Source organism: Terrapene carolina, unplaced genomic scaffold (assembly GCF_002925995.2).
Source record: "Terrapene carolina triunguis isolate 2854851 unplaced genomic scaffold, T_m_triunguis-2.0 Scaffold836, whole genome shotgun sequence".
Taxonomy (NCBI): Eukaryota; Metazoa; Chordata; order Testudines; family Emydidae; genus Terrapene; species Terrapene triunguis.
This window is the reverse complement of record NW_020665187.1, coordinates 457,451-472,056: the sequence shown is the minus strand read 5'-3', so window position 1 is coordinate 472,056 and position 14,606 is coordinate 457,451. Positions and strand designations below refer to the sequence as shown.

The 14,606-nt window shown below is 42.1% G+C and overlaps 1 protein-coding gene across 1 annotated transcript in view; it reads right to left on the bottom strand.

The window, feature by feature from the left end:
• Nucleotides 1-14,606, bottom strand: part of CBX5 (chromobox 5) — a 51,429-nt gene that overhangs the window by 11,237 nt on the left and 25,586 nt on the right. The window contains exons 2-3 of the mRNA XM_024206909.2: nt 5,927-6,105; nt 4,575-4,761 (exon numbers count right to left, since the gene is read on the bottom strand). Coding sequence (XP_024062677.1) covers nt 4,575-4,761; nt 5,927-6,063 — 324 coding nt within the window. The 5' untranslated portion in view covers nt 6,064-6,105. The remainder of the gene's footprint in view (nt 1-4,574; nt 4,762-5,926; nt 6,106-14,606) is intronic.

Below are 14,606 nucleotides of genomic sequence, written 5' to 3'. Positions count from 1 at the left end.
AATAATGAACATGGAGAGAGGGGAAAACAAGGAAATCCATAAAGACAAGCCACTACTTTAGTGAAGTCAGTTTAAATTTACAGCTGGTGAGAAGTCCTGGATTGATAACAGACATCCGCAGAGATCAAAGTCTGCTCTCCCCAAAAGAGGTATAGTTCTGGCTGCAGTGATGCTAGCTTCTCGAGCCTACCACCAACTCCAAAGGAAGAGGAGAGTCTGAGTCTGTCCATGAGGTCTCTGGGCTGAGGCTGCCAACAATGGGACAATTGGTGCATTTTTACTGACAGTTTGAGATGGGGCTTGTGAGCGAGGCGGGGGTGACGCAGCTCCTTGCACATACCATCTGATGGCTGTTAGGTGGCCTGACAGCTTTCAGTCACCACAGGCCATAATGTCTGGGGCGAGGTTTCTCTATTTCATTGCAGCAGCACACGGTATTCTCAGATATGCATGTTTGCTGCTTGCCATGCTGTACAACAGATGCTGCTATGCAGATCAAGAGGCAAACAAAGAGGCAGCCAGCTTGGCTTTGGATGCACTAAAAACATTTGTCAAATGAAAAAACGTTCAGAGGGTAATGAGAGAATACAGACCCAAGCAAAAACTGGCTACTTCACTAGTGACTGGGAGACCCACTGGGAATGCACCAATTTCATGAATCAGTAAACCAATAAAATACAAAAAAAATCTAAGCTACTGCATCACAATTTGCACTGCAATTTGGAGACAACAGGTATTTAGCTTTTATATTAGAGATAGGTCTAAACCAGGGATCGGCAGCCTTTGGCACACGGCCCGCCAGGGTAAGCACCCTGGCGGGCCGGGCCGGTTTGTTTACCTGCCGCGTCCGCAGTTTCGGCCGATCCAGGCCAATGGGGGTGGCAGGAAGTGGCGGCCACCACATCCCTCAGCCCGTGCCGTGTGCCAAAGGTTGCTGATCCCTGGTCTATACCAAAAGTACAGACCTAAACACTATGCAACTTTACAAGAGTTTGGGTCTGGATGAGAACTTTGTGGATGGAACTTATCACTATCTTCAGCTGCAATACTACAGTGTTGGGGCTAATCAGCACCCAAACAACTGCCTTTGAGAACAATTGCGGCTGGATGCTTTTGAAAGTCTTTCCACTTCATTTAGGTGCCTAAACAGGAGCTGAACACATTCAAAACTATATGTTTGACCCCACTCAGCGGTGCTCAGTGCTTTCTAAAAATCTATCCCTAAACATTCTGTGGCACATTTGGTTAAAACAGGGAAGTCTTATCAATGACAGCTCAGCTACTAGATCTAGCTGAGATGTGGAGGGAAGAAGAGCATTTTGGGGGTAAACAAAGATGTGTACCTCAAGGATGTTTTACTGCAGGTGCCACACAAGAGATCACATGGTCTAAGGGGCACAGCTTAAAAACAAATCATATTTCTGTTTGAAATAGTGGCCCTAGTATTATTACATGCAATAACGGATTACCATCGCTGAAAGATTAGAGGGGAAAAAATTTCCCAAGAGTATATTTTGTGCATTTCACAACACTTTGTGTATCATCAGTTTCTCCTACAATTACCCAGCTTTCCCTTTTGTCTTTTACACAAGAAAGGAGAGGAAAAACATTTTTTAGAAAGTGTGAATAAACCACAGAAATTGGCAGGGGACTTGGGGCAAGGTGCATTATCTCAAACTACTTTCCATTCTTTTTTTAAATTATATAGATTTCAAAACAATGTCCCTTGTAACAATGATTAAGAAATATCTGCTATTTCTTTTTTGCCCCCAGAAGATGTATGCAAGTCTCCAGCCTTTTAATGCTCGATCATGGACTATCAAGGCTGATGTAACACAGCAGGGGAGACTCCAGTTTCAGATACATGGCAATTGCCATGAAAAGTACTGGTGGGTGCAAGCATGGCATGGATTTTTAAGACCCATTCCAGTATGTGCTGATATTTGCATCATCTCTATGGGAAACTTTGCCAAGCTAGAACATTGGAATCAGAAGACAAGATGCTTCAGCTAAGCTGCAGAAATCAAACTGCTCATTTTACTGGTGGAAAGCTTTAGTTCCAAACTTTAAATAGGATACATAATGGGTTATAAAACTGTAATCCCTACACACTAAAGGTAACCTTCTGGATATGAAATATATGACCTTATTACCCCTTATGATTTCATTACCAGCAGACAGTAGCAATGCGGGTTTGAATCTCCAATGACTTAGCCATAACTTTCTACAGACACAGCTGTAAAGGGCAGGGCATTTTTTCAAATAAGGTTGTAAAAAAAGCAATGAGAAGACAGATCTGCAGGAGATTTTCTTCAGGAAAGGAAAATCTGAGACATAAAATGTTGCTCAATGGTTCCTCATTTATATAACATTCCATATATTAGTCTCTTCCACAAAGATGAGCTTTAATAACCCATCTTCTCACGCTTTGTGCATTGGACAGTGAATTCCGCACATCTGGGAAACTTATTTTATTTTTTTAAAGGGAGTCAACATTTTTATTTTATACTTCAGCCAACAAGGCCCCCTTGCCCTCATCATAATTGAGTATCAAGGTGCTTGCAGTGCCAGTAATTTAACCAACAGGCATCATTACCTCCAGCATCCTGTCTGGATTTCCTACATTTTCAAAGCCATGTCTGGGGATTTACTTTCAATGCCCCATTGGCTTTTAATGGTGGTTAAAAGTCAGTGCAGTACTTTGAAACACAGAGCTCCTGTTCTAAGAGAAAGCACCATGTTTCTGCAGCTCTGTTGTATTCCTTGATTTCCTTTCCTCTCTTGACCATGAAAGGTCCACCCCACCACCTCTGCAGTCTGGATAAGTAGGGCTACATGATACTCTCTCTATAGCTGCTTGACCTTCCCCAGTTTCCCTGGGCATTACTGTCCAACAGCCTATACTGTAGTTCTGGCCTCCAGAGTTTGAAAATTAAATGGCTGGGTTTCTTCTAAATATTTGATAACAGATTAAAAAGGCCTGTCAGTCTTTTGTAATCGTCACAGCTATGAATAGCGCTTTGCCTCAACAAGACTAAGCCCATGACCTCCATAAAACTTACTCTGGTTTCCCAGGTCTACTTTAAAGGTACAAAGTTTGGGAGTGATATCTGGCCACATTGAAATCAATGGGAGTTTTGCCACTGATTGCAAGGAGGTCAGGATTTCACCTCTGACCTTTGAAGCCCTTACTAGCTAGACCCATCTTGGAAAATGTATTTCCCTCAGTGACGTGTCATGGCAGTTATTGGCTGGTACAGATGACAGAGTCCATGGCCAAACGCTCAGGAGCCAGAGCTGTCACAGTGGAGATCTGTACAACACCCAGCTGTGGGTGTCAGGAGGAGACAATGTCTTGCCAACTGCACAAAGAGATGCATCTTTCAGGAGATGCTGCAACAATTCTCGAAAGAGAAGAACAGAAGTGCCCAGCAGCATTCCAGTGGGAGACAGCAATCAATAACGAAAGCAAGGGAAGGGCAGAGGAGATGGGTCCTACCTTGCACAGAAGTTGCTGGGAATCCTAACTATGCCAGACCTTCTAGATATTCAAATTTATTTGGACTCAAGATAGTTAATGTAGCCTCTTAGGGCTTGTCTACATTACCCGCTGGATCGACGGGCAGCGATCGATCCAGCGGGGGTGGGGGTGTGTGTCAATTATCACGTCTAGTCTAGATGCGATAAATTGACCGCTAAGCGCTCTCCCGTCGACTCCACCAGGTTGAGAGGCGCAGGCGGAGTCAATGGGAGAGCATTAGCCGTCGACTTACCGCAGTGAAGACACTGCAGTAAGTAGATCTAAGTATGTCGACTTCAGATCGATCCCCCCCCCAGTGTAGACCAGGCCATAGTCACTGCACATAGTACAATAAATAAATACAAATTTTAAATTGACACTACAACAAACAGATAGAAATGTAAAAAAAAACCCAAGATTAACTTTTCCCTAAAATCTGCTCCTAGATATGGCAGTGAATGAATGCTTGAGAAACATTTATGAGCAGCGAGAGCAGGCATTTTACTGATGCATCTTCTCTAGAGCCCCAAATAATTGCTGCAGACTGGGACATACAGGAAAGCCTCTTGCTTTAGGCACGTATTGTTTTAAGGCAAGTTCTACTTTAAAACACTTAGTTTATGTCAAGCTTAAATCAGCATTTAAAGTCTCTTTCTTCAGTCAAACAATAAACTGTATTTCTTGTGTCCTAGCTTACACTGCAGTTTGCTCCTTGTTTATTAATCTTTATTATATTTAAGACCCTAATTATTTTTAGTGATTCCATTTTTTGGAGTCAGAGGCAGCATTTAGTTCATCCTATTCTAGTGCAGCTTTCCTGAAAGTGGTACAAAGCTGGCAGACTGAAGCACAGCCAAACTGAGGTGTTGCTCTATGCCAGTTTGCCTAACATAATACACCCTCTTGACTCTTTCGTTTTTAAAATTCTCTCATGTAATTTTTAGGAGGTTGCAGGTAGGAGATGGTTTCCACCAGCACAGATCAATATATTCTGTGCAGAACAGGGCTAGAAGCTTGTGGCAGAATGGGGTGAAGGAAAATCCTGCAAGCTCACCTCCCTCTTCTTTTTGGTTTTGATGTCCTCGGCACTGTTGGAGAGGCTGGATTTCCTCTTTGTGCTTTCGGATTTCTCTCTTGATTTGTTGTTCTCACCCTCCTTCATTTTTTTATATTTTTTCATAAACTCAGAAATCAGCTCGGGGCAGTCCAGATTCTTCTCAGGTTCCCAAGTGTTGTGTTCCCTGCCATGGAAAAGATGGGCAACAACAATCAAAACAGAGGCGGAGAAGTTTTAATGCTGTCTTACAAAGATCATAGACATTGACCTACTCTAAGGCAAAGAAAGTTAGTTGTTAGCAAAGGTTTTAAGCTGGGTTCCCCATTTCCTTTGGGAGCCCAGACACCTGCAGTATCAATACTTTAGACATCCTTGCACTTCATGAACACAGATTGCCATGTTGCTAAGTGACTCATAAGGTGAAGGTTTCAAAATGAAGCATAATCTCAGACTAACAGGAGACAGAGAATGCATTTGATTATTCTAGAATCAACTGGAAGTCTGCAGAGCTCTTCCCTGCAGTGGTAATGGTGGTCATTATCTTGAATGAAGACATATGGATAAACCAGGTTTGACTAAACAAGGTTCTACCAGATTTTCTTTGCAAATACATACTTCCCAATCCCTCCCCCCAGGACTTTCCTTTCTGATCATCTGTGTTAAATGTCCTGCTCCCCCCCACCCCCAGTATAAAGCAGTGTGCATCCATTTAAACATCCCATGCCAAGATATAAACCTTGCATATTTTCAGTCCTGGCTGTGCTTCATGGTTGACTACTAGATTCCCCAAGGGTCTGGCCAAAAGCCATGACAAACACAGAGGACACACAACCTGCAAAAAGTTTCCCCATTGGGGCAGATTAAGAGGAAGTTAAGGGGGAGATTTTTTTTTTTAAAGGCACTTGAAGTATCCCTCTTCTAAAGAGCCATTTACCCAAGCTGCAGTTAATAGCATCTCCACAATAAGTCTAGACAATAATTGCTCAGGTGCACCTTCACCCGCGAGTCAGTCACTGGTGCTCAAGTGAGGAGGAAGACTATAGACGAGAGTGCTGGTGAACAACTCAAGTGGAACTACCAACTCCATGAAGTGAGAGAGGGAACGCAGACGCCAAAGGGAAAGTAACTTTTGCCAGTGTTTCACAACCCACTTACGATCCCAGGCCCTCTCCTCGTGACCCACTCATTTAAATGGATGCACGCCACTCTTATCTGGAGTGAAGAAGGCAAGCTCCACCCATGAAGGTGTTTAGGAAAGCTTGAATGAGGGCAGCGAAGGTCAAATTTGAAGCACTGCCTGGAGCGCTGCTAAAGAAGATAGCCCAAGTCAGAAGGAAAGTTGGACTTACTCAGAGAATCCTTTCCACTTGAGAAGATACTCCACTTGACCCTTCACAACACGCCTGTCTAGCACCTTCTCCACAACATACTCCTCCTCATCTTCAGAGGACGAACTATCTGCTGTCCTCTTGGTTTTCTTTCCCATAGCGCAGGAAGTTCCACCTAATGCACCAAGGCCACCCAATTCCTGCAAATCGGAAGTGAAATGTTGTTAATTGTTGGCACTGATGCAGGCTTCAGCACTGCTCCCAGCCAAGGTATCACCCACCCATTTGGGACCCTCTAAGGTTTCTCCAACTCTTGTCACTAAAGCGCCGATCCTGCAGAGAGATCCATGGGCAGAGCTCACTGCAGGATCAGGGTTTAAAAGGCCACTATAAACAGAAGGGGAAGAATGAGCGTGAACAAGACTATGGGCCTGTCATTTAAGGACTTGACAAAGTGACTTTGTCCAGAATTGCAAGATTCTTGAAGCGAGTTGGTATTTCCAGTTGAGCTGTTGATCATAGCTAAACTGATCCATTTTAATCTGCGGAAGACCTGTCTACCCTGGGCTGGATGCAGAGTTCAGTAAATAAATATATTCTGTGGATTTACCCAGCAGGAATGCCCCCATCTAGAACTACAAGTACAACCACATCTGGGGACCCAGTTACAACAATGGGGCCCTACCTATGCGAGGGACATTTTTATAGAAATTCTGAACACCAGTCCAGCACCACAAGGGTTAGCAATGTTGGAAGCCATAGCACGGATGAGAAAGCGTTATCATATGGTGTTAAATGCCAGTGGTCTGTCTACATTAGGGCTTCCAGCAGCAGTGGAGCTGAATGTTCGCAATGGTGGGATTTTTTTTTTTTTTTTTAAACAGTTTCCTCCATGTAGAGAGGGCTTGACTGTTCTTGAACCAATGCTACAACCATCGCCTTTACAGATACCAATGGATATAATCGCCTTATCTTCCTCGGAAGGCAAATATTATCCCTGTTTTACAGAGGAGAGAAAACGAGGCTCAGAGAGTTTGAAATCATGACTATGTTAAAAGACTAGACCACTATATTGAAAGATCCAGATGCAATTTAACTAGGTTGCATCCTCATGTAAGGGAAACAATTGGACTGGGGTAACACAGACAGGACCTTAAACTGTGAGCCTCAGTTTCTCCTCTCTGCAAACCAGGGATAATACTTAGCTATCTCCCAAGTGAAGTTAAATTAATCAGTGTTTGAGATCTTTAAATGAAAACTGCTATGCAAGTATTATTAAAAGAGCTGAACAGAGATCATCACTTTCCAAAACATACGTGGGTCAGAAACAAGGAAAAGTTCAGCCCCAAACTAGAATTCAAGTGATTGAGAAATAAAAACGGGCTCTTTCAACCTTGACTATCACTTTACTACTGTGACACTATTGAGCTGTAGCCATTAAAGACAGGTATTCATGGGATAATAGTTAGTTAAAGTTCTGTCAATGTTAGATATAAAATGGCATTTTTCCAGGAATTTATAACTTGGCAATTAAAACCATTCCAGACTGAAACGTGGGGTTATGAGGTTTCGGTCCCAGAGTGAAGTTTTAGACAAAAATTAATAAAGGCAGAGGAATCAATTACACCATTTGAGATACAAGAGTGAAAAAAGTTGTTATAGCAGATTTGTGCTCCTATAACTTACTCTGCTTCCAGTTTAACAAGTCTAACAAATTATTAGTGCATAAACCTTGTGTGGTCCAACTGCATTGGGTATTAAGTTTTATTTTATTTTTAAATTACAGATCCCCTGTAATATAAAACTCGGCCATTGTACATATACAGAACAGTCATTGATGCATGTGGCATAACTAATTAGAAAAAGGGTCCCAGTTTAAAATGTTGACTTTTCAACAGTATTTCTTAGTTCACAGGCTTACCAAACTGGGAACCTTTCCAAGCTCTGAGATAAATACATATTTTTATAACCTCAGTTGTTGTTTCTTTAAAAGAGGAATTCAACAAGCCACCCCCACGTCCCCCGAACAGGCAGCATGTGAAACCAGGAAATTCCAAGCTAAAGCAGACTCCCAGTTCTTAACTTGGAATTTCCTGGATTGTGTCAGTTTAGGCCACACAGCTAATGTTCATTAAACAGTTATGCATTTAGTCCTATGAAGCACTAGTATACCGTACTTCTGGCTCAGGAGTGGATGTATAGGCTGCCTGAGGGCAGAAAAAGCAAATGGACAGAGCCTGAAACAAGCCAATCACCAACAGACCCAATTTAATTGCACTATTTCAGTGAACCTGGGAGCATGAACAGGAATCCTAACCTGGTTGCTGCATCAACAGAATTGCTAACTACAAATGCAGAATCTTTTACTGATGGTGATGCATGATCCACAATGAACCTAATTTTCTTCTCAGATCTCAACGGGAGTTTGCTGAGCCTTTTTACTTGTAAAACTGAGCATATCAGCTCATGTGCCAGACACACAAAAAGACTCATTTCTACACAGTCTGTTTTCAAAGTAGAATAACACGTTAAAAGCATTTTTAATGGTGTTATGCCCCATTGACATAGCTCATTGTACATGTTTTAACACACTAAGGGCTTTTCTACTACACTTAAAAAGGTTACAGCGGCACAGCTACAGTGTAAGTAATCCACCTCCCTGAGAGGTGGTTGCTAGGTTGATGTAAGAATTCTTCGGTCAACCTAGCGATATCTACAAAAGGACTGAAGTTGTCTTAACAACGCCACTCAGGGGTGTGGAATCCACACCCCTCACCAATGTAGTCAAACCAACCTAATTTTCTAGTGTAGACCAGGCCTAATTCTATACACAAGGAAGTTCTAACACAAAGACAGAGCCTCGGAAGAACTACTTTCACATGCGAAAGTCTGGCCTTTCCTGGAGAGAAGGGGGGGGGGGGGAAAGATACTTAGGGCTTGTCTACACTTGAAATGCTACAGCGCTGTAGCGCTTCAAGTGTAGAAACTCCTTATGCTGATGGGAGGAGTTCTCCACTCAGTGTAGGTAATTCACCTCCCTGAGAGGCAGCAGGTCGGTGAATGGAAGAATGTTTGTGTCAACCTAGCGCTGTCTACACAGGGACTTGGTTGGCTTAACATCCCTGAACGACATCGTTTTCTAGTTTAGGTCAGGCCTTATTCTTTAACTTGCTTTACTTTAACTGCAACTAAACTGCTCTAGAAACAATCCCTCCCCCAGGGTTATTCAAAAGCATGGTGATTTCATTAGGGTTACAGCTCTGTACTGGTGAACCTGCACCTCTGTAGTACTTCAGTGAAGACGCTACTACACCGACGGGAGAGCTTCTCCTGTCCACATAGTTATCCACCTCTACGATAGGCAGTAGCTATGTCAATGGAGAAGCCCTCTCGTCAACATAGTGCTGTCTACACTGAGGGTTAGGATGGTATAACTAGGTTGCTCAGCAGTGTGGATTTTTTCACACCCCTGAGCAATGTAGTTATACCAATGTAAGTTTGTAGACCAGACCTCAGTGTGTCCAGGTGGTGACCGTATGTGGTTACAATCCTACACTCACCTTAACTACGCTTTCTGCTGAAGCCTATAGTCATGTGTAACATCTGTTGTTCTGTCAGATTATCATTTGGCTGAGGCCATGTTAGCTAGCTGGGAAGCAGCCTGCTGCTCACCCCCACCTCAGCGTTGGCATGTGCTGCAGTCTGAGAGCTCAATTCTGCAGAGTATCAAGCACCACAGAGTTAAAGGCGCTCTCAGCTCCTTGCAAGATAAGGCTCAGAAGAGAGTGAATATATTAACTCCCTGAAAGAGATCACTGCTCTAGTGTTACCTGCCTGAAAACATAAGAACGGCCCTACTGGGTCAGACCAAAGGTCCATCTAGCCCAGGATCCTGTCTTCTGACAGTGGCCAGTGCCAGGTGCTCCAGAGGGAATGAACAGAACAGGTAATCATCAAGTGATCCATCCCCTGTTGCTCATTCCCAGCTTCTGGCAAACAGAGGCTAGGGACACCATTCCTGCCCATCCTGGCTAATTCCCATTGATGGACCTTATCCTATATGAATTTCTCTAGTTCTTTTTTGAACCCTGTTATGGTCTTGGCCTTCACAACATCCTCTGGCAAGGAGTTCCACAGGTTGACTGTGCATTGTGTGAAGAAATACTTCCTTTTATTTCTTTTAAACCTGCTGCCTATTAATTTCATTTCGTGAACCCTAGTTCAGAACCTCAGAAAGCTTGGGGATTACATGTTTTCAACATCTCATTTTAATCCAGAATGTAAAGAACCACAAAATTAGCAGACTCAATGTAGTTTGATTTTAAAACAAGTCACTGTAGAAGTTTTATGGAAGCCTATCTGGCATCTGTTATTACAGGCAAAACCTATTTAAGATATGCTTTGCTATTATATTACAAAACTAGGTTATAGAAACGTATGCTAGAGTATTAAGAGGAAACAAATCTGTACTCATACTTTAAAAGAACAAAGGGGAAGAGGAAAAAAAATGCCATAAAGTGTAGTTGGTTGCGCTGTGATACCATGGTAATGGGCATCCTGTACATACCTAAGAGTGGGTAATTTATTAAGTTAATAACTTTGTGAAATCACATGTACAAGACCACCCACTAAGGTCCCTCGGCTAAAGTGCAACTGCTCCAGGTTTCAAATCAGCTCCACACCCAGTGTCTACCCAATGTGCTGAGCTCTTTTGAAAATTTGGCCATTTATTTTCATGTCTTAACGGGAGCTCTGAGCTCTTTTCAATGTCAGGCTCAGTTTCTTGTAAACATTATAAAATAGGAATGGGGGCTGCAACAACTCAAGACACAAATATCAACTCCAGATGCAACTCAGATCCAGAGAGAGAGAGAGACAGACAGACAACTAGTGGGATTTTCATGGAATCATAGAATATCAGGATTGGAAGGGACCTCAAGAGGTCAGCTAGTCCAACCCCCTGCTCAAAGCAGGACCAATCCCCAGACAGATTTTTGCCCCAGATTCCTAAATGGCCCCCTCAAGGATTGAACTCACAACCCTGGGCTTAGCAGGCCAATGCTCAAACCACTGAGCTATCCCCTTGTATATGTCTACAACAGCTGGACATCTTGTGAACTAGCACAACCACCTTTCAATTTTGGAGTGTTAAGTACTGCTACTAGAGAATCCATGGACAGTCTTTTTCTAAAGGCAGACATCTCTAATCTTCCTGGAAGGGAGGAAGATGGACAAAATTAAACAGTTGGAAACCTGTAGAAGTTTTATGGAAGCCTATGTGGCATCTGTTATTACAGGCAATACAGGGACAGTATTTAGAATACTTTGGTAATACACCTCTACCCTGATATAACACGAATTCGGATATAACGTGGTAAAGCAGTGCTCCAGGGGGGCGGGGCTGCGCACTCCGGCAGATCAAAGCAAGTTCAATATAACGCGGTTTCACCTATAACACAGTAAGATTTTTTGGCTCCCGAGGACAGCGTTATATCGGGGTAGAGGTGTACTGCAAAATAAACTAGTGAAAAAAAGTGTTTGTAACACAAAGCTAAAGGTTAAGAGTATCCAAAACAAAATATGCATTTCCTATGCCACTGTTGTCTATCAAGTTTGGTTAAGTTGTTTCTGGTAGCACCCACAAAGTGCTAGATGCTGCACAAAGACAAAACACGATACGGTCCTTATAAGGATTTCAAAGCACGTAATAATCCTTAAGCATCCCAGTATCTCCAGGATGGAAGTGGTAATTATCCTGATAAATCACTCAACCTCCAAAAAACCCTACACTTGTCACTTCTAGAAGGGGAGGAGGGGGGGGAGGAGGGGGAAATCTAGTCTCTCTCTACACACTACATGCTGGAAATGGCTTTCAAAACCTTGATCTGACAAAATCATGTTCAGCAAGCATAGTTCATAGTCCTAGTTGAATTGAGGTAGAATTTGGTTAAGAAAACCATTCAAGACTAGGTCATTGCAGAGCCTCAAATGATTTTCAAGGAGAATCTGTTAACATGTTAAAATTCTAGTGAAGACAACGCAGCTGTAGTTTTAACAGATTACCTGGTCAAGGTAATCCCTCAGGATCACAGCTAATACGCATCCAGACAAGATCTATGTTATCTGTGTAGACTGTAAACTCTTGGGGCACAGACCTGTCTTCTTACAGTATATAAAGCACATAGTATATTTTGGACATAACAAAGGAATCTTTGCTAACTAGCTGCAGTTTGAAAAAGCATTAAATACCACATGTTCCTTAACCCATGATTCTCTAAACATGCAAACCCAAGAGTTGCATGTTTAGAGAACTGGGACTTGTCATAATCATTCATAGATTCCAAGGCCAAAAGGGAATATTGTGATCATCTGGTCTGACCTCCTGTATAACACAAGCTATAGAACTTCCCCCAAAATAATTCGTAGAGCAGATCATTTAGAAAAACATCCAGTCTGGATTTAAAAAAGGTCATGAGGGAGAATCCACAACAATCCTTGGTAAGTTGTTCCAATGGTTAATTATTCTCACTGTTAAAAATGTTATGCATTAATTCCAGTCTGAATTTGTCTAGCTTCAACTTCCAGCCATTAGATAGTATTGCACCTTTTTCTGCTAGACTGAAGAGCCCATTATTAATTAGTTGTTCACCATGTAGGTAATTACAGATTGTAATCAAGTCACCCATAACCTTCTCTTTGTTAAGCGAAGTAGATTGAGCTCCTTGAGGCTATCACTATAAGGCAGGTTTTCTAATCCTTTAAATCATTCTTTTGGCTCTTCTCTGAACCTCCTCCATTTTATCAACATCCTTCTTGAATTGTGGACACTAGAACTGGATACTGTATTCCAGAATACATCTACCAACGTGATATATACCATCATGTGCCAGCAATGCCCTTCTGCCATGTACATTGGCCAAACTGGACAGTCTCTAAGCAAAAGAATAAATGGACACAAATCTGACATCAGGAATCATAACATTAAAAAACCAGTGGGAGAACACTTCAACCTCTCTAATCACTCAGTGACAGACTTGAAGGTGTCAGTTTTGCAACAAAAAAACTTCAAAAACAGACTCCAAAGAGAGACTGCTGAACTCGAATTAATATGCAAATTAGACACAATTAACTTAGGTCTAAACAGAGACTGGGAATGGTTGGGTCATTACACTAATTGAATTCCCCTCCCCCATGTTAAGTTCTCCTCACACCTTCTATGGGTCATCTCGATTATCACTTCAAAGTCTTTTCTTCTGCTGCTACTGATAGCTCATCTCAATTGATTGGCCTCTTACAATTGGTATGCATACTTCCACCTTTTCATGTTCTCTGTATGTATAAATATCTTCTGTCTGTGTGTTTCACTCTATGCATCTGAAGAAGTGAGCTGTAGCCCACGAAAGCTTATGCTGAAATAAATTTGTTAGTCTCTAAGGTGCCACAAGTACTCCTGTTCTTTTTGTGTATTACAGAAGTGGCCGCTCCAAAGCCAAATACAGAGGTAATATGACCTAACCACCCCTACTTAAGATTATCCTGTTTATACATCCATGGACTGTATTTAGCTCTTCTGGCTTCACACTGGGAGCTTGTGTTCAGCTGCTTATCCACCATGCCCCCCAAATCAAAAATTTTGTTTATTTAAGCAAAATAAGCAGTCATGGAATAAGAGGGAAGGTTCTCTCATGGATTGGTAACTGGTTAAAAGATAGGAAACAAAGAGTAGGAATAAATGGTCAGTTTTCAGAATGGAGAGAGGTAAATAGTGGATCTGTACTGGGCCCAGTCCTATTTAACATATTCATAAACGATCTGGAAAAAGGGGTAAACAGTGAGGTGGCAAAACTTGCAGATGATACAAAACTATTCAAGATACGCAGACTGCAAAGAGCTACAAAAGGATCTCACAAAACTGGGTGACTGGGCAACAAAATGGCAGATGAAATTTAATGTTGATAAATGCAAAGTAATGCACATTGGAAAACATAATCCTAACTATACATATACAACAATGGGGTCTAAATTAGCTGTTACCACTCAAGAAAGAGATCTTGCAGTCATTGTGGAGAGTTCTCTGAAATCATCCACTCAATGTGCACCGGCAGTCAAAAAAGCAAACAGAATGTTGGGAATCATCAAGAAAGGGATAGATCATAAGACAGAAAATATCATATTGCCTCTATATAAATCCATGGTATGCCCACACCTTGAACACTGCGTGGAGATGTGGTCGCCCCATCTCAAAAAAGATATATTGGAATTGGAAAAGGTTCAGAAAAGGGCAACAAAAATTATTAGGGGTATCAAACAGCTTCCGTATGAGGAGAGATTAATAAGACTGGGACTTTTCAGCTTGGAAAAGAGGCGACTAAGGGGGGATATGATAGAGGTCTATAAAATCATGAGTGGTATAGAGAAAGTAAATAAGGAAGTGTTATTTACTCCTTCTCATAATACAAGAACAAGGGGCCACCAAATGAAATTAATAGGTAGCAGGTTTAAAACTAAGACAAAAAAGTATTTTTTCACGCAACACACTGTCAACCTCTGGAACTCCTTGCTAGAGGGTGTTGTGAAGGGCAATACTATAACGGGGTTCAAAAGGAAGCTAGATAGATTCATGGAAGATAGGTCCATCAATGGCTATTAGCCAGGATGGGCAGGAATGGTGTCCCTAGCCTCTGTTTGCCAGAAGCTGGGA